This window comes from Hemitrygon akajei, chromosome 28 (assembly GCF_048418815.1).
Source record: "Hemitrygon akajei chromosome 28, sHemAka1.3, whole genome shotgun sequence".
Lineage (NCBI taxonomy): Eukaryota > Metazoa > Chordata > Chondrichthyes > Myliobatiformes > Dasyatidae > Hemitrygon > Hemitrygon akajei.
The window spans coordinates 41,015,310-41,036,331 of record NC_133151.1 but is presented as its reverse complement, the minus strand read 5'-3'; the positions used below and the strand labels follow the sequence as shown (position 1 = coordinate 41,036,331).

Here is a 21,022-nt window from a genome sequence, read left to right as displayed (position 1 = left end):
CCCTCTGCTACAGAGAAACCATTACATTAGCAGTGAAACCTGACAGCATGTTACATATATATATACTTATTATTTTGTAGAACTCTCAGGGCATTAGGTGAGGTTCAAAAAAATAATCCCGAGTGGGAAATTCTTTCATTACAGCAGCAATATTTAAAAACACACTTAGTCTGCAGACTTAACTAACAATAAAGTGCAGAATAATAATACACACAATAATAATTTACCAATGTGCAATAATAATGTGGGAAATAATAAAACAGAGACTATTGTACCATGATGTGTGTTCTCCTGTCGCACAGAGATGAACTGTTGTCTATGCTTATTGCATTTGGTGGGAAAGATTTTCTTCAACGATCCTGCGACGGTGGAGCTGATTGAGCCTGTTCAAAGGGGTGCTCCACCGCCTGATTCTATAGGGTGTCTTAAGACATTTATTAGGCCTAACAACTAGAGTTAAGACTAATACGTCTCAACCAATGGGCATTTTGATGGAAGATTGTTGAGATCTGTCCACTCGGGCCGTGTAGGCATTTGGCTGGGAAGCTCAGTTTCCCTATTATGGAGGGAGTGGCTGTTTGGTAAGGAAATGGCAACCTTGTGTATGGAGAAAGTAAAGTTGTTGAAATGAAAGAAACTCTTGCCTTTGTCATTTGGACGTTAGCAGTGGGACCGTCCCCCTATGAGGGTCAACCTGGGGTGGGAGGTGTTGCATCAGGCAGGCCCGTACAACAGGTTCGCCGACGCCCCAATCTGCAGGCGGGGGGAGTCGGTGTCCCACGTGTACACGGAGTGAGACAGGTTGAACCGCTCGATGAGTTTCCCAGAGAGCTGCTGCTGAGGTTCATCCCGCGTTCGTCGTCTACGGGCACCCAGTTTGGAAGGCGTCAGGCGAGAGGAGAATCTCCTTGTGGGCTTGCTACTGAGCCTGGCCAAGATGCCCATCCACGGGTCTAGGGGGTGAGGTGGACTGCTTGTCCCTTCTCCATGCCCGGCTGTTCTTTGCGGGGGAGCACGCGATCCCGGCAGGAACACGGGGGGAGCGGTGGATCCCCCTGCTGTCTAGACTGTTTCATAGACAGTAGTGACCATCTTGTAATTTAAGTGTATTTGTAAATATTAATTGTCTTGTGTCTATGTGTTTGTAATTAAATTTTATAGTTTCGATACAAGAAGAAACTCTGTGTGTGTGTATATATGAGAGAGAGAGACCCTTCGCCCAGTGAATGTCAGTGTGTATCAGAGAGAGGCAGGTTTAACAGTGAGGGTAGTCTGCGCATAGAGACTGCCCCCAGTGGGTGTGTGTGTGTGTGTGTGTGTGTGTGTGTGTGTGTGTGTGTGTGTGTGTGTGTGTGTGTGTGTGTGTGTGTGTGTGTGTGTGTGTGTCTGTGTGAGTGTGTGTGTGTGTCTCTGTGTGTGTGTGTGTGTGTGTGTGTGAGTGTGTGTGTGTGTGTGTGTGTGTGCTGTTAGACCATAGGACCGTAAAACACAGGAGCAGAATAAGGCCATTCAGCCCATTGCATCTGCTTTACCATCCCCTCATCTCTGATCCCGGAACCCACTCAACCCCGTACACCTGCCTTCTCATCGAACCCTCTGATGCCCCGACCCATCAGAAGACGACCAGTCTTTGTTTTAAAAAAACCACGGTCTTGGTCTGCACAGCAGTTTATATCAGAGGGTTCCACAGATTTACCACTCTCTAAATCTGGATACCCCCACCATAGGAAATATCCTCTCCACATCCACCTTACCCAATGCTTTCAACATTCAGTAGGTTTCAATGAGACCCCCTGAAATCTTCTCAATTCCAGTGAGTACAGGCCCAAAGCTGCCAAACACTCCTCATACGTTAACCCCTTTGTTTCCGGAGTCATCCTTGTGAACCTCCTCTGGACCCTCTCCAATGACAACACATCCTTTCTGAGATATGGTTGGAGAGGAAACTCCACACTGAGGGAAGGGTGGGGGATCTCCACGTTGTGGGGGGGTGAGGGATCTCCACACTGTGGGAGGAGGAGGTGAGGGATCTCCACACTGTGGGAGGAGGAGGTGAGGGATCTCCACACTGTCGGAGGAGGAGGTGAGGGATCTCCACACTGTGGGAGGAGGAGATGAGGGATCTCCACACTGTGGGAGGAGGAGGTGTAGGGATCTCCACACTGTGGGGAGGAGGAGGTGAGGGATCTCCACACTGTGGGAGGAGGAGGTGAGGGATTTTCACACTGTTAGAGCAGACAACGAGGGATTTTCACGCTGTGGGATGGGGTGAGGGCACTCCACGTGGTGGGATGCGGTGAAGAGGGATCTCCACAATGTAGGAGGGGGCAACGAGGGATTTTCACGCTGTGGGATGGGGTGAAGGCACTCCACATGGTGGGATGCGGTGAAGAGGGATCTCCACAATGTAGGAGGGGGCAACGAGGGATTTTCACAGTATGGGATGCGGTGAAGAGGGATCTCCACAATGTAGGAGGGGGCAACGAGGGATTTTCACAGTATGGGATGGGGTGAGGGCACTCCACGTGGTGGGATGGGGTGAAGAGGGATCTCCACAATGTAGGAGGGGGCAACGAGGGATTTTCACGCTGTGGGATGGGGTGAAGAGGGATCTCCACAATGTAGGAGGGGGCAACGAGGGATTTTCACAGTGTGGGATGGGGTGAAGGCACTCCACGTGGTGGGATGCGGTGAAGAGGGATCTCCATTCAGTGGGAAGGGGCAGTGTGTTGAGGTTTCTTCATGCTTCTGGTGACGTTACACTTGGGGGAATAATCCGAAGGTTAAATAAGTGACGAAAAGAGGCAGCCTATTGTCCACAGAGGGAGAAAGCAGCTTCTCGCTATATCTCAGCACTTGTGACAACCACTGACCCATTCCAATTCCTTGTCTTGTTAGAATGGATTGGGCCAGCAATGGATCAGACACTATTTATCTCTGAAGTCAGCTACCTGTAGGAAAGATCTTAAGGAGGGTGAAAGAGTGCAGAGAAAATGTACCAGGATGTTGCCCGATCTGGGAAACCTGAGTTATAAGGAAAGATTGAGTGGGTTAGGATTTTATTCCCTGGAACATAGGGCATTGTGAGGAAATTTGATAGAAGTGTACAAAATTGTGAGGAGTACCAGTAGGCCTCTTCCACTAAGGTTGGGTGGGACTGCATCTAGAGGTCATGGGTTAAGGGTGAAAGATGAAGAGTTTAAGGGGAACATGAGGGGAAACTCTTTCACTCAGAGGCTGCTGAGAGTGTGGAACGAGCTGCCAGCACAAGTGATGGACAGGAGTTGGATGTCAACGTTTAAGAGAAGTTTGGATTGGTACATGGATGGGAGGCATGTGGAGTTGTGATTGACAGGACTAAGCAGTTTAAACGGTTAGGTTCGGACTAGATGGGCCAAAAAGCCTGTTTCTGTGCTTTACTTTATGATTCCATGACTCTATGTAGATTTATGGTGACATAGGGAATGTTTGAAGGGAAGTTTTATTTTTACAAAGAATGGAGGGTGCTGGGGGTAGTGATTGAGGCAAATACATTTGCGGCATTCAGACAGGTGCATTTTGCAGCCGGGAGTGGAGAGACAAGGACTGTGTACAAGCAGATGAGATTGGCATCATGTGGCCACTGGCATTGTGCTCTGAAGAGCCTCTCTGGGATGTTCTACACCCAGTGGCTCCTCTATCAGCTACCTCCTGTACCTAATAAAGAGGCCACTGAGTGTATGCCCGTGGTCTTATGCTGCTGTGGCCCGTCCACTTCAAGGTTCAATGGTGCTGCGTGTTCAGAGATACTCTTCTGCACACCACTTTTGTAACGTATGGTTATTTGAGTTACTGTCAGCTTGAACCAGTCTGGCCATTCTCCTCTGACCTCTCTCATTAATGAGGTGTTTTCACCCACTGAACTGCCGCTCACTGGATGGTTTTTGTTTTTCACACCATTCTCTGTAAACTCTAGAGACTGTTGTGTGTGAAAATCCCAGGAGATCAGCAGTTTCTGAGATACTCAAACCACCCCATCTGGCACCAACAATCATTCCAGGGTCAAAGTCACTCAGATCACATTTCTTCCCCATTCTGATGTTCGATTTGAACAACAACTGAACCTCCTGACCGTGTCTGCATGCTCTTATGATGTAACATGATTGGCTGATTAGATATTTGCATTAACGAGCAGGTGTACGGGCGTACCTGATAAAGTGGCCTCTCAATATTCTCAAGTGTAATGGCAGCAAGATTCCCTCACTACCCCTCCCACCGCATGGAGATTCCTGCCCTCCACACTGGTATTCACCCACCCCCCTCCACCCCGTCGGCCAGGACGTGCTAAGGAGGCTTGAACCAAAAGCAGAGCAGCAGGGACCATTCAGCGGTCAATGATAGCTTTAATAATAGACCGCAAAGTAACAAGCCACAAGGGGCCACTGCACATGAGAGAGCAGAAACTCAACGCAACAGGCAAGCAGAATGAAAGCTAGGAGCGGCTGTCTGAGGCCGACTTGCTCCGTGAGTGAACAGGGACTGCGGATGAGAGCGGGGAGCTAAATAGGCTGCAGGTGATGAGTCTGGAATGAGCGGCAGGCGAATCCTGTGGGCCGGCTGGAGACTGGGAGGGGCCTGTTTGTGCAGGCTGGGAGGTGTCAGCAGGAGCAGGCCTAATACCCCAGCCCTTGCAGGGGTACCCCGGCAATAGCCCTCTTGTCCCCAGAAGCTGAAAGCGCTGAGGTTGACGAAGATCGGCTATCCATCCTTCACACGACAGCTGACATTGCATATTTATTTATCTCACAGACGTTATTCCCTCTGGAGATACGAACATAGCCCTGACAGGAGAAAGAGAAGACAAAAAGGTCGTTAGTCCCCCACTGTCATCAATCCCAACACAGTCCTGGAATGTGGGTAGGGCTCAGCAGGTCAGTCGGTATCTGTGGAAGGGGAACATCTTGGGTATGCAACTCTCCATCGCAACTGTAGTAGAGGGGGACAGCTTACTGGGGCAGAGGTATATTCTTAATAAGATCTCAATTTTTCCTCCACAGTAATACACACAAAACGCTGGGGGAACTCAGCAGGCCAGGCAGCATCCATGGAAAACAGTAAACAGTCAGTATTTCAGGTCACGAGTCTGATGAAACTGCTGAGTTCCTCCACTAGTTTGTGTGTGTAACTCCAGCCACCCCTCCCATCCATGTACCCATCCAAACTTCTCTCAAACGTTGTAATCCAGCTTGCATTACACACTCTCTCCATCCTCTTAGTGAAGAAGTTCCCCCTCATGTTTCCCTTTCACCCTTAACACATGACCTTTCTCAACTTCAGTGGAAAAGCCTGCTTGCATGTACCCTATCTATACCTCTAATAATTTTGTATACCTCTGTCAAATCTCCCCTCAATTATCTGTGCTCTAGGAAATGAAGTCCTAACCTATTCAATCTCTCCCTAGAACTCAGATCCTCAAGTCCCAGGAACATCCTTGAATATTTTCTCTCTATCCTTTCAATTGTATTGATTTTTCTTCCTGTAGGTAGGTGACCAAAACTGCCCACAATAGTCCAAACCTGGACTCATCAATGTCTTACACAACTTCAACATAACATTCCATCTCCTGTACTCAATTCTTCAATTTATGAAGGCCAATGTGCCAAAGCTTTCTTTACAACCCCATCTCTCTGTGACACCACTTTCAATGAATTATGGATCTGTATTCCCAGATCCCTTTGTTCTACCACACTCCTCAGTGCCCGACCGTTCACTGTGTGAGACTGACCCTCCTGAAGTGCAATACCTCACACTTGTCTGCACTAAATTCCATCTGCCACTTTTCAGCCAATTTTTTCCAGCTGTCACAGATCCCAATGATAGCCTTCCTCACTGTCCACTACAGCCCCAGTCTGGGTGTCATCTGCAAATTTGCTGATCCAGTTGACCACATTGTCATCCAGATCGTTGATATAGATGACAAACAACAACGGACCCGGCACTGATCCCTGCGGCACTCCACTAGTCAGAGAGACAACCCTCCACTACCACTCTCTGGCTTCTCCCTTGAAGCCAAAGCCTAACCCTAATCTAATTTACTCCCTCATCCTGAATGCTGAGTGACTGAACCATCTTGACCAGCCTCTCATGTAGACCTTGTCAGATGCCTTCCTAAAGTCCATGTAGACAATATCCCTGCGGAAGTGTTTTGGCCTGAAACGCCAACTGTACACTTTTCCGTAGAGGCTGCCTGGTCTGCTGAGTACTTGGTGTGGTGTTGATCCACTGCCTTGCTTTCATCCACTTTCCTGGTAAGTTCCTTGAAAAGCTCCATTAGGTATGACCTACCACACACAAAGCCATGCTGACTATCCCCAATCAATCCATATCTATCCAAGTACTTACATCCAGTACCTTAAAAAGCCTTCCAATCACTTTCCCACTACTGATGTCAGGGTCAGCAGCCTATAATTTTCTGGCTTATTATCAGAGCCTTTCTTCAACAACAGAACAACATTGGCTATCCTCCAATCCTCCAGCACCTCACCCGTGGCTAAGGATGATTTAAATATCTCTGCTAGGACTCCAGCAATTTCTGCACTTGCCTCCTGCAGGTGTCCGAGGGAACACCTACTCAGGCCTAGGGGATTTGTTCACCCTAATTGTCCTCAAGACAGCAAACACATCCTGCTCTGTAATCTGTGTAGCTTTGCCCCACTTCTATAAACTCTGTATCAGTCCCATGATACAACAATCACTTTCTGATCTCCCCCGTCTATTTTGGCTCTATAAACATGAGAAAATCTGCAGACGCTGGAAATCCAGAGCAGTGCACGCAAAGCGTCCAAAGAAAAGAGTAAACAGTCAGCGTTTTGAGGTGAGACCCTTCTTCAGGACTCAATGACAGGGGTCCTGATGGACAGTAGTGTTGACTGTGCTCTTTTCCACGGATGCTGCCTGACATTTGTGTCATTTGGCTCCACGCTCAGATTACCAATCTGGTCTTACTGAGGACCGAACCTTTTGATCTTAGTGTACCTGCAGAAGCCCTTTGGAATCTCCTTCACCTTGACCACGAGGGCAACCTCAAGCCTTCTCTTACCCTCCTGATTTCTTTCTTCTCTTGGATTTCTTGTACCACGTAAGCACCTCATTTGCTCCTACCTGTCGCAACCTGCTGTGTACCTCCCCTTGGCAGCCAGACCCTCAGTCTCTCTGTAACTGTAACACTTGATTCTGTTCTCAATTGCACTATCTCGATGCACTGATGTGACGTTATGATCTCTACAGAACGCTTCTCATTGCATGCGACAATAATAAGACCAACAGGAACTGAATTAGGCCATTCTGCCCATCGAGTCTGTTCCACCATTCCATCACGGCTGACTCATTTACTCACTCAACACCACTCTCCTGCCTTCCCCTTCTAACCATTGACACCCAGGCTGAAGAAGAACCAATCAGCCTCTGTTTAAAGTATAGCTGATGACTTGGCTGCCTGTGTCAGTGATTTCCACAGATTCACCTCTCTGGCTAAAGAAATTCCTCCTCATTTCCGTTCTAAAGATATGTCTTTGTATTTTGAAACTGTGCCCGCCTGCACCATAGTAAATATCCTCTCCACATCCACTCTATCTGTGTCCTCTGGTCCTAGACTCCCCCACTATAGGAAACATCCTCTCCACATCGACTCTATCTGTGTCCTCTGGTCCTAGACTCCCCCACTATAGGAAACATCCTCTCCACATCCACTCTATCTGTGTCCTCTGGTCCTAGACTCCCCCACTATAGGAAACATCCTCTCCACATCGACTCTATCTGTGTCCTCTGGTCCTAAACTCCCCCACTATAGGAAACATCCTCTCCACATCCACTCTATCTGTGTCCTCTGGTCCTAGACTCCCCCACGATAGGAAACATCCTCTCCACATCCACTCTATCTGTGTCCTCTGGTCCCAGACTCCCCCACTATAGGAAACATCCTCTCCACATCGACTCTATCTGTGTCCTCTGGTCCTAGACTCCCCCACTATAGGAAACATCCTCTCCACATCCACTCTATCTGTGTCCTCTGGTCCTAGACTCCCCCACTATAGGAAACATCCTCTCCACATCGACTCTATCTGTGTCCTCTGGTCCTAAACTCCCCCACTATAGGAAACATCCTCTCCACATCCACTCTATCTGTGTCCTCTGGTCCTAGACTCCCCCACGATAGGAAACATCCTCTCCACATCCACTCTATCTGTGTCCTCTGGTCCCAGACTCCCCCACTATCGGAACCATTGCCTCTCTCTGTGCCCACAGACACACACTGGCACAAACACGTGCATGTGCAGCGCCAGAGGTAATTATCAACATGGGTTTCAGGATCTGGGAGACTGCAGTGCCCCCCCAATGCGCCACGCAGCAGGGGTGAGTGGGGTTCAACCTTCAATGATGAAGGACGGAATATCATCGCAGTCCACCGTTCACTGACCTTCTCCCCCCAATCTGTTCCCCAGCTGTTCTTTAAGATCCAGTATGGCGTCGAGCCCTCTGTAAAAGGCAAAACACAGCACTGTAATACAGAATGGCACGCAATCACAGTTTCATTGCACCAACGCTTGGAAGGGAGTTCTAGAGGAACGCAAGGGCTACACAGACAGTTCCATCACAGCTACAGCTCTCCCCATCCTCCAGCTCATCTGCAAGAGGTGATGCCTCAGGGATACCCACTTACCCTCTTCTCGATGCTGCCAATCAGCAGGAGGCACAAGAATCTAAACCACCACAGCTCTGTTTACTGTCCCCACCTCTGAGCCCAGCTTCAGGTTCCTGGGCGTCAAAATCTCTGAGAATCTAACCTGGTCCCAACGTATCGATGTCGTCATAAAGAAGGCAAGACAGCGGCTATACTTCATGAGGAGTTTGAAGAGATTCAGAATGACACTTGTACAGCTGTACCGTGGAGAGCATTCTGACAGGGTAAGATGAAGGAACACATACCAATCCTCATAGAGGGATCAGAAATGGAGAGAGTGAGCAGCTTCTAGTTCCTGGCTGTCAAGATCTCTGAGGACCTGACCTGGTCCCAACATACTGATGTATTCATAAAGAAGGCAAGACAGCGGCTATACTTTATTAGGAGTTTGAAGAGATTTGGCATGTTAACAAATACACTCAAAAACTTCTATAGTTGTACTGTAGAGAGCATTCTGACAGGCTGCATCACTGTCTGGTACGGAGGGGCTACTGCATTCTGACAGGCTGTGTCACTGTCTGGTACGGAGGGGCTACTGCATTCTGACAGGCTGCGTCACTGTCTGGTATGAGGGGCTACTGCGTTCTGACAGGCTGCATCACTGTCTGGTATGAGGGGCTACTGCGTTCTGACAGGCTGCATCACTGTCTGGTACGAGGGGCTACTGCATTCTGACAGGCTGTATCACTGTCTGGTATGAGGGGCTACTGCGTTCTGACAGGCTGCATCACTGTCTGGTACGAGGGGCTACTGCATTCTGACAGGCTGTATCACTGTCTGGTACGAGGGGCTACTGCACAGCACCGAAAGAAGCTACAGAGGGTTGTAAATTTAGAATTTAGTCGGCTCCGTCTTGGGTATTAGCCTACAAAGTACCCAGGGCATCTTCAAGGAGTGGTGTCTCAGAAAGGCAGCGTCCATTATTAAGGGCTTCCAGCACCCAAGACATGCCCTTTTCTCATTGTTCCCATCAGGGAGGAGATACAGAAGCCTGCAGGCACACACTCAGTGATTCAGGAACAGCTTCTTCCCCTCTGCTATCCGATTCCTAAATGGACATTGAAGCCTTGGACACTACCTCACTTTTTTTAATATACAGTATTTCTGATTTTTTGCACAAATGTGATCTATTCAATATACACATACTGTAGTTTATTTACTTATTATTATTTTATTTTTTCTTCTTCTGGATTATGTATTGCATTGAACTGCTGCTAAGTTAACAAATATCACACATGCCAGTGATAATAAACCCGATTCTGATTCTTCCTCTCTGCTGCCAAGCTCCTGAACCCCTGAAGAACGCTCAACACCCTGTCGGGCGATTTTCCCTCAAATTAAATAGTGTTTCGTTCAGGAGGATCAATGTTACGTTAAGCCTGACAAAGTCACCAGGAAGATGCACCTGAGTGTGCACTTCCTCCGGAAGTTCGATTTGTCACCAACTTACTGTTGAAAGTCAGAATCAGAATCAGAGAGAAAAAAAGTCCTGTGTACTTTGTAGACTAGTGCCCAAGATGGAGCTGATGAGATTTACAACCTTCTGCAGCTTCTTTCGGTCCCGTGCAGTAGTCCTTCCATACCAGACAGTGATGCAGCCTGTCGGAATACTCTCCATGGTACATATATAGAAGTTTTTGTGTGTATTTGTTGACATGCCAAATCTTTTCAAACTCCTAGTAAAGTATAGCTGCTGTCTTGCCTTCTTTATGACGACATCGATATGTTGGGACCAGGTTAGACCCTCAGAGATCTTGACACCCAGGAACCTGAAGCTGCTCACTCTCTCCACATCTGATCTCTCTATGAGGATTGGTATGTGTTCCTTCCTGATGTCCACAATCCGCTCTTTCATCTTACTGACATTCCTGAGTACCAGGTTGTTGCTAGGCACCACTCCACTGGTTGGCATATCTCACTCCTGTATGCCCTCTCATCACCACCTGAGATTCTGCCAACAATGGTTGTATCATCTTAGGCACCAGTATCCTGAGTGGTAGCGTTGTGGCCTAATACCACATTTCAAATGTGCAGGGACATCAGCCAGGCAGAGTACTTGGCTCAGCCCAGAACATTCCGGGGTCACCCCTCCCCACCGTTGGTAGTATCAGCAAAGAAGGTGATTGGCTGTAGTCTCCCAACACAGCCGGACTCGTCCGTGGCCAGGACAAAGACACACCCGGAAACATACCTGCACAGCAAAATCTGTTAGTCAAAATCTCCCTTCTACAAAGTGCTCTGCGGCTATTAAAACAAACACTTCACACCTTCTTAAAAGTTTCTTCGCCCAGGCAGCTAATCTGATTAACCATTCTAGTATTGATTACCTATCTATTGATTATTATTACATTTTTATTTTTTCTACCCTCAATTCAGTGAAACATGCGCTCAGGCAGAGCCACAGACACTCATTTGTGAATTTCTGGGAACTTTCAGAACTATTCTAGTGGTGTTTGGTGTGGCGTCTCTCTGGAATAATTGTACTTTGGATAATTTTATGAACTATTATTGTCTTTAGTGTGTGTACTGCGTTTGGAACAGTACTTGTTTCTTTGTACATTGATGTCCGTCGTTTTTTGTGTGCGGTTCTTCATTGATTCGGTTGTGTTTCTTTGTATCTACTGTTGAATGCCAGCAAGAAAATCAATCCCGGAGGAAGTGCATACTCTTTGATAACAAGCTTCTTTTGAACCTGTGGCATGGTAGCGTAGTGGCCAGCACAGTGCTTTACGGGCAAGGGATCCGGGATCAAGTCTCCCCGTGACCGCGTGTTTCCCCGGTTTCCTCGCACCGTGCAAAGATGTACCGGTTGGTGGGCTAATTGATCATTGCAATCAGGGGATTGCCGGGCCGCACAGCTTGAGGGGCCTGAAGGGCCGATTTCACGGTTTATTGCGATAAATAAGTCAAATTTTAAAGTTCTGTTCGACCCCACCCCCCACCTCTGTTACCCCAGTCACTGCACTGTCACATAAGCACTATAACACTGGGTCTCAAAATGGTTGTTGTGATGAGTCTGGGGTGGTAGTGTCGTGGGCAACGCTCGTCACTCTCACTTTCAGATCCCACCGCTGGCGAGCAATCTCGTGAAAAGGAGAGCTGAACGTGGCAGTCTCTCCCTGCCGGTACGCAGTCTCTCCCCGCCGGTACGCAGCCTCTCCCCGCCGGTACTCAGTCTCTCCCCGCCGGTACTCAGTCTCTCCCCGCCGGTACGCAGTCTCTCCCCGCCGGTACGCAGCCTCTCCCCGCCGGTACGCAGCCTCTCCCCGCCGGTACACAGCCTCTCCCCGCCGGTACTCAGTCTCTCCCCGCCGGTACGCAGCCTCTCCCCGCCGGTACTCAGCCTCTCCCCGCCGGTACGCAGCCTCTCCCCGCCGGTACTCAGTCTCTCCCCGCCGGTACACAGCCTCTCCCCGCCGGTACTCAGTCTCTCCCCGCCGGTACTCAGTCTCTCCCCGCCGGTACTCAGTCTCTCCCCGCCGGTACTCAGCCTCTCCCCGCCGGTACTCAGTCTCTCCCCGCCGGTACGCAGTCTCTCCAACAGCAAGCCTCAGGTAGTGCCTCCTCACTGGCGACACACGGAAACCGAACTCGTTTCAGAGTCCGGCTGAACTACCGAGGATGGGACGGAGGTTTGGTCCCTGCACACACAGCACGCTGGCCCACTGGTGTGCGGACACACCCTGGTGAACCAGATCCCCGGCTACGGGTGCCTCGTGGGCAGCCTCGGCAGAGACGAAGGCTACGGGGGTAAACCCAGACAGCAAATCCGGAGCCGAGCCCCTAAGGCGGCTGGACGTCACTGAACATCATCCTGGCAGCTCCTGCAGCTGAGTCAGTGCCAAATGTGTTAGAAAACAGAAAGCTTGCTGCAGAATACAGGCCCTTCGGCCCACAAAGCTGTGCCGAACATGTCCCTATCTTAAAACAACCTTAGTGTTGCTTTATAAGCTTTCCTTTGGACAACACCGGTGAGGCCGAGAGAGGGACCTTGACCATCTCAGGATCTCCATACCTTCCGCCCAGGCTTGCGATGAAGATCATCAAACTGTCTTTGTGTTTTATACAATTACTTATTCTTTATAATTGCTAGATGTTTATACTGTTGCATTTCATACCCTGACCCACAAACTACACGTTGGTGAACGTAGTTGATCCCTGATCCTTTCTCATAATTGACTTTGGTTCTTTTTGTTTTAACTGTGCTTTTCCTTCAGTAAAACTGTTTATCTCCTTCAGGTTATGTAAATGTTTCTCTTGCGAACACTGAGTAACTGGTGCCCATGAAGCTGCATCAAGTTTGACTGACAATAAACTCAACTTTGATTTCAACCTGTAACGCAGAAAGTCAACTTTTGGAGCAGTCTAGGTGCGTGGTCATAACATTGGCCATGGCCACCGAAGCCTAGTGGGCAACTTGTAGGGAACTGTGCCCATGCTGCTCAGGGGCTATCACCGAGCCAAAGGGCTGAATGGCCTGAAGTGCCCCCCCCCCCCCCCCAAGTTGGTCAGAAGGGTTGGGAGGTGTTGGTTCTTACCGATCCCATAGCCAACGACTAACATGGCGTGCCAGGCTTCGTCAGCGCGAGGGCAGGATGTCATAATCCCGTTTTTGTAACTCTGGAATGAGAAAGTTCAAAGTAAACTTATTATCAAAGTACATATCAGAACAGAAAATGTGGTGGGTACAGTCCAGTCCGTCAGAGGTAAAGCTCTCCCCATCACTGAGCACACCTTCAAGTAGTTGTGCCACACGAAAGCAGCATCCATCATCAGGGACCTGCTAATTAGTCCGAGTATCTGTTCCCACTGCAGTCATCGGGAAGGATGTACAGGAGTCCCGGGTCCCACACCACCAGGTTCAGGAATAGTTATTACCCCTCAACCATCAGGCTCCCGAACCAGTGAGGATAACCTCAACTCTGAACTAATTCCATCGGGAAGGAGGTACAGGAGCCTCAGGTCCCACACCACCAGGTTCAGGAACAGTTATTACCCCTCAACCATCAGGCTCCCGAACCAGTGAGGATAACCTCAACTCTGAACTGATTCCATCGGGAAGGAGGTACAGGAGCCTCAGGTCCCACACCACCAGGTTCAGGAACAGTTATTACCCCTCAAACATCAGGCTCCTGAACCAGTGAGGATAACCTCAACTCTGAACTGATTCCATCGGGAAGGAGGTACAGGAGCCTCAGGTCCCACACCACCAGGTTCAGGAACAGTTATCACCCCTCAACCATCAGGCTCCTGAACCAGTGAAGATAACCTCAACTCTGAACTGATTCCATCGGGAAGGAGGTATAGGAGCCTCAGGACCCACACCACCAGGTTCAGGAACAGTTATTACCCCTCAACCATCAGGCTCCTGAACCAGTGAAGATAACCTCAGTTATTACCCCTCGACCATCAGGCTTCTGTCCTGACCTAAGTGTGTTCAAGTGTACATAGTGTTTTCTAATTTTTCTTTGTAAATTTTCTAGCTGTGGGTGATCTGGGTGGTGGATGGCAGGGAAGTTTAGTGGCTACGCAGACTCACCTTCATAGGCAACAGGGCCACCAGCACCGAGATTGTCCCATTAAATGCAACGTACTGTGCCATCGCTGCAAAGAAATCACATCCGGAGAATCGTGAGGCAGGGTAGACACAGACTTGATGGACCGAAAGGCCTCCGCATGGAATGGGACGGCTTTGCAGGGTCTAAGCTGCGACCGGGGAAGGGAGAGTTTCATAAATCCTCACTCCGGGAAGAAGTTCACTGGAGTACACCAGCAGGCAGGAATTGCATCCGGGAGGGACAAGCACAGAAAGCTAGCAGCAAGTGTCGAGGGATGCTAGGGAGGTCGAGGTGTGACGGTGCAGGACCCATTGGAAGGTCGAGGTTCGAGGGGTGAAGATGGAGGCGAAGGACCAGCTCCGGAGGATGAGGGAGGTATGAGATGTGAGGGACAATGAGTTGAGTTATGAGGGAGGGACAAGGATGATGGGAGAGAGGAGGTGAGAGTGATGGACTCAAGGGTAGATGAGGAGTGAGGAGGGAATGAAGGTGGATGGGAGGGAAGGACGAGGGACGAGGGCCAAGGTGCTTGCACACCCTTCGATTAACTCACCTGTTTCATCTTCAGGGAGCCAGATACAATTCTGAATCTTGACGACGGCTTTCTTCTGGTCCTTACGGCAAGTGGATGCTTTCCCTTCATATGGGTAGTCGGCCGCCTTCATCAGGCCTGTGGATGTGCATCGGAACAGTCCGGGAAAAGAACAAAACTCTCAAATTAACTCAGCTTTCACCCACACCTCACAGCCCCAGCTCCACCCCTCCGCTGGCTGATTCCGGCTTTAAAATTCCCGACTCCCCCAGCAGCCCTTCGTGCCGCAAGGCCCTACTAGCTCCCGCCGTGAATGTTTTCAACCAGCTTCTGTGCTTGAGTCACCTTGAAACTTTTTGAGACCCCAGAGAGCATTTGTTCCATCCACTAGGGTGGGGTGGGGTCCGAGGACTATGAGCGCATTGTTCCCTGGAAGCAATGTCACCCGAGGGAGGCTGGCCTTCATCACTCAAGCTACTGAGTCCAGATGTTGAGACATGACACTGCAGTGGTAAAAGACATTGGTGGGGCAGTATTTTGAAGTTCAAAGTAAATTTATTATCAAAGTACACGTGTCACCACCTGCAACCCCGAGATTCATTTTCCTGCGGGCATTCACAGACAGACAAATAAAGACAGCAGAATCAGTGAAGAACTAGGCACAAAGGTGGGCTTAGTTATGATGGCGCTAAATAGCTTACATCTTCAGAAACAGCTCTATTTCCATCTGTAATATCTCTATTTTCCCCTTTCGGGGTTCTGTTGAAGACCCTGACCTGGAGTTACACGCTGACTTTGGTTCTTTGCGGGAAACCGCTCTTGGGATTTCGCGACTGGCCGAGGATGCAGCCTCAGAGTCCAGCTCGCCTACGGAGGCCCGGGATCTCACGGCTCTGGATCGAAAGTCTGTGCCATGGCAGCAGATCCGTGTGTCGTCGGGGGTGTCGGACGATCTTTGGCTGTGTGCCTAGAGACCTGAGATCTTTGGGCACAGAGCTCGGAAAAAGCGACGCAATGGACTTTTAACATCGTAAACCATCGAGTCGTTTGTTATGTCTCCCCTCTCGCTGTGAAACAGAGACAGCGCTTTCTCACGTATTAGGGAGAGAGTGAGAGAGAGCGCCTATGGTATGTCGAATACCGGGTGAACAAGTAGTCTTTGGGGTAGTGCGAGTCTGTGTCTTTGGTGCTGCTTTGCTGCACACTTGAGTGCTCGGTGGGGGCACCAATGCCTTTTTCTGGGCTGGTTTGGGGGGGGGGGCATTACTTTGCTGCTGCTCGTACATGGGAAGGGGGAGCTGGGGGGTCTTTGGGGTTCTAACATTTAACTGTCCTTCATTATTCACTCCTCTGTTTTTGTGGCTGTTAGCGAAGAAAAAGCAGTTTAGGATGTATATTGTATACAGTTCTGTGGCATTAAATATGCCTTATTGAAATAAAGATTTACAAAGAAAGAATATGCAAAAGAAGGCAAACTGCAAATACAAAATAAAAATCTAATATGAATAAAGAATAGATCATGCTGAGAACATGAGTTGTAGAGTTCTTGAAAGTGACCGTAACTCATTTAAACATGTGATACAAGAGTGGTGTGCAGACGAACAGCTTTGAACACACAGCACGTTGAACCCTGATGTGGACAGGCCATAGCAGCAGAAAACCTCAGACATACCCACAGTGGCCAGTTTATTAGGAACAGGAGGGTGCAAATGCACCGTACGACTCCCCTCTTTCCAAAATTAGGAAGTGGTTTAATCTTTTGACAGCGCACTCTGGGATGTCTGCAGTGACGGGGTGTTGTTTTGGTCTCCTGACGATCACTGGGTGTTGTTTTGGTCTCCTGACGATCACTGGATGTTGGTTTGGTCTCCTGGGGATCACTGGATGTTGGTTTGGTCTCCTGAGGATCACTGGATGTTGGTTTGGTCTCCTGGGGATCACTGGATGTTGGTTTGGTCTCCTGAGGGTCACTGGGTGTTGTTTTGGTCTCCTGACGATCACTGGATGTTGGTTTGGTCTCCTGGGGATCACTGGATGTTGGTTAGGTCTCCTGGGGATCACTGGATGTTGGTTTGGTCTCCTGAGGATCACTGGATGTTGGTTTGGTCTCCTGAGGGTCACTGGGTGTTGTTTTGGTCTCCTGACGATCACTGGATGTTGGTTTGGTCTCCTGGGGATCACTGGATGTTGGTTTGGTCTCCTGAGGATCACTGGATGTTGGTTTGGTCTTCTGGGGATCACTGGATGTTGGTTTGGTCTCCTGAGGATCACTGGATGTTGGTTTGGTCTCCTGAGGGTCACTGGGTGTTGTTTTGGTCTCCTGACGATCACTGGATGTTGGTTTGGTCTCCTGGGGATCACTGGATGTTGGTTTGGTCTCCTGAGGATCACTGGATGTTGGTTTGGTCTCCTGAGGGTCACTGGGTGTTGTTTTGGTCTCCTGACGATCACTGGATGTTGGTTTGGTCTCCTGGGGATCACTGGATGTTGGTTTGGTCTCCTGAGGATCACTGGATGTTGGTTTGGTCTCCTGAGGATCACTGGATGTTGGTTTAGTCTCCTGACGATCACTAGGTGTTGGTTTGGTCTCCTGAGGATCACTGGGTGTTGGTTTGGTCTCCTGAGGATCATTGGGTGTTAGTTTGGTCTCCTGTCGATCACTGGGTGTTGGTTTGGTCTCCCGACGAACACTGGGTGTTGGCTATGTCTCCCGACGAACACTGGGTGTTGGTTTGGTCTCCTGAGGATCATTGGGTGTTGTTTTGGTCTCCTGAGGATCACTGGGTGTTGGTTTGGTCTCCTGGGGATCACTGGATGTTGGTTTGGTCTCCTGAGGATCACTGGATGTTGGTTTGGTCTCCTGAGGATCACTGGATGTTGGTTTGGTCTCCTGAGGATGACGGGGTGTTGGTTTGGTCTCCCGACGATCACTGAGTGTTGGTTTGATCTCCTGAGGATGACTGGGTGTTGGTTTGGTCTCCTGAGGATCATTGGGTGTTGGTTTGGTCTCTTGAGGATCACTGGGTGTTGGTTTGGTCTCTTGATGAATACTGGGTGTTGGCTACGTCTCCTGACGATCACTGGGTGTTGGCTACGTCTCCTGACGATCACTGGGTGTTGGTTTGGTCTCTTGATGAATACTGGGTGTTGGCTACGTCTCCTGACGATCACTGGGTGTTGGCTACGTCTCCTGAGGATCACTGGGTGTTAGTTTGGTCTCCTGAGGATGACGGGGTGTTGGTTTGGTCTCCTGACGATCACTGGGTGTTGGCTACGTCTCCTGACGATCACTGGGTGTTGGTTTGGTCTCTTGGGAATCAATGGGTGTTGGTTTGGTCTCCTGATGATCACTGGATGTTGGTTTGGTCTCCAGACGAACACTGGGTGTTGGTTTGGTCTCCTGGGGATGTCTGGGTGTTGGCTACGTCTCCTGACGATCACTGGATGTTGGTTTGGTCTCCCGACGAACACTGGGTGTTGGTTTGGTCTCCCGACGAACACTGGATGTTGGTTTGGTCTCCTGGGGATCACTGGATGTTGGTTTGGTCTCCTGAGGATCACTGGATGTTGGTTTGGTCTCCTGGGGATCACTGGATGTTGGTTTGGTCTCCTGAGGGTCACTGGGTGTTGTTTTGGTCTCCTGACGATCACTGGATGTTGGTTTGGTCTCCTGGGGATCACTGGGTGTTGGTTTGGTCTCCAGAGGATCACTGGGTGTTGTTTTGGTCTCCTGAGGATCACTGGGTGTTGGTTTGGTCTCCTGAGGATCATTGGGTGTTGGTTTGGTCTCCTGAGGATCACTGGGTGTTGGTTTGGTCTCCCGACGAACACTGGGTGTTGGTTTGGTCTCCCGACGAACACTGGATGTTGGTTTGGTCTCCTAAGGATCACTGGGTGTTGGTTTGGTCCCCTGAGGATCACTGGATGTTGTTTTGGTCTCCTGAGGATCACTGGGTGTTGGTTTGGTCTCCTGAGGATCATTGGGTGTTGTTTTGGTCTCCTGAGGATCACTGGGTGTTGGTCTGGTCTCCTGGGGATCACTGGATGTTGGTTTGGTCTCCTGAGGATCACTGGATGTTGGTTTGGTCTCCTGAGGATCACTGGATGTTGTTTTGGTCTCCTGAGGATCACTGGGTGTTGGTTTGGTCTCCTGAGGATCATTGGGTGTTGTTTTGGTCTCCTGAGGATCACTGGGTGTTGGTCTGGTCTCCCGACGATCACTGGGTGTTGGTTTGGTCTCCTGAGGATGACTGGGTGTTGGTTTGGTCTCCTGAGGATCATTGGGTGTTGGTTTGGTCTCCTGACGAATACTGGGTGTTGGCTACATCTTCTGACAATCACTGGGTGTTGGCTACGTCTCCTGAGGATCACTGGATGTTGTTTTGGTCTCTTGGGAATCAATGGGTGTTGGTTTGGTCTCCTGACGATCACTGGATGTTGGTTTGGTCTCCCGACGAACACTGGGTGTTGGTTTGGTCTCCTGAGGATGACTGGGTGTTGGTTTGGTCTCCCGACGAACACTGGGTATTGGTTTGGTCTCCTGGGGATGACTGGGTGTTGGCTACAGAGTCACAGAGGCTCACAGCAGAGCCCGCCGAGGAGGCACTAACCAGTTGTTGGTGGGGGGGGGTGGTTTCAATAACAGCCGCAACTCTCTGGAAGGAGCTTCTCTGTTCTCCACGTGATTGCGTGGGTTTCCTTCCACGTTGCAGAGACGCGCGGGTCAGGGCTTAGGAAACTGCATCGGTGTCGGAAACATGGCTGCCTTCAGCACATTGCCGGGCCGTGTGTAGGTTCGTGATGCAAACGCCATGTCTCACTGTGTGTTCTGATGGACAAGTGACAAAGAAAACTACTCTCTCTTTAAAATCTTTACCCTAATCCCACACTCCCATCAACTCCCCCCACCCCCCACACAACTAATTCTACCCTTTACCCACACACTGAGAGGGGCAATTTACTGCAGTCAATTAACTCAACAACTCTGCGTGTTAAGACCATGGATAGGAGCAGAAGTAGGCCATTCGGCCTATCGAGCCTTCTCCGCCATGGGCTGATCCAGTCATCCCCACTCTCCCCATACCCTTTCATGCCCTGGCTAATCAAGAACCTATCTATCTCTGCCTTAAATGCCACCAATGACTTGGCCTCCATAGCTGCTCGTGGCAACAAATTCCACAGATTTTCCAGCCTCTGACTAAAGTCATTTCTCTGCATCTCTGTTCTGAATGGATGGCTTTCAATCCTGAAGTTGTATCCTCTTGTCCAAGACTCCCCTACCATGGGAAATAACTTTGCCATATCTAATCTGTTCAGGCCTTTTAACATTCGAAATGTTTCTATGAGATCCCCCCCTCCCCCCCCCCCATTCTCCTGAACCCCAGGGAATACAGCCCAAGAGCTGCTAGACGTTCCTCATATGGTAACCCTTTCATTCCTGGAATCACTCTTGAGAATTGTTGTTGGGACGTGGGGGGAGGGAGCCAGAGTGTGTATGCACACAGGCACATACACACACTCACACACACAGACACACACACACACAGACAAGACACACACACACTCACACACACACACACACACACACACACACTCACACACACACACACTCACACACAGACACACACACACACACACACAGACACACACACACACTCGCACACACATATACACACACTCACACACAGACACACACACTCACACACACGCACACACACACACACACTCGCACACACAGACACACACACTCACACACACAGACAGACAGACACACACACACACATATACACACTCGCACACACAGACACACACACACACACACAGACACACACACACACACACACACACACACACTCACACACACAGACACACACACTCACACACACACTCACACACACACACACAGACACACACACACTCACACACACAGACAGACAGACACACACCCACACACACACACACACTCACACACACCCCTCCCCCCCCCCAGGAGAACATGCAAACTGCTGGCACAGAGAGAGTCGGATGTCGGGATTGAACCCGGTTCTCTGGGTGTTCTCCCAGCCTCCAGTGTGGCGTTGGCAAAAATGTGGGGAAGAGTGAAATTGCATCCAGTAGACGGGCTGGCACGGACTCACAACAGGCTGAAGTGCCTGTTCTTTGCTATTAATACTGTACATTGAAAGAATTGGATATATTTATGATGAGCAAAGA

The 21,022-nt window shown here is 49.7% G+C and overlaps 1 protein-coding gene across 2 annotated transcripts in view; it reads right to left on the bottom strand.

Moving 5' to 3' along the window:
- Window positions 1–4,362: 4,362 nt before the first annotated feature.
- Window positions 4,363–21,022, bottom strand: part of LOC140717828 (cathepsin F-like) — an 86,671-nt gene continuing 70,011 nt past the window's right edge. The window contains exons 4-8 of one of the 2 annotated variants that reach the window (XM_073031550.1): window positions 14,831–14,947; window positions 14,259–14,323; window positions 13,258–13,339; window positions 8,456–8,514; window positions 4,363–4,820 (exon numbers count right to left, since the gene is read on the bottom strand). In XM_073031550.1, the coding sequence (XP_072887651.1) occupies window positions 4,749–4,820; window positions 8,456–8,514; window positions 13,258–13,339; window positions 14,259–14,323; window positions 14,831–14,947 (395 nt within the window). In that variant the 3' untranslated portion in view covers window positions 4,363–4,748. Of the gene's footprint in view, window positions 4,821–8,455; window positions 8,515–13,257; window positions 13,340–14,258; window positions 14,324–14,830; window positions 14,948–21,022 lie in introns of those variants that run through there. The other variant, XR_012096625.1, reaches the window with a different exon arrangement.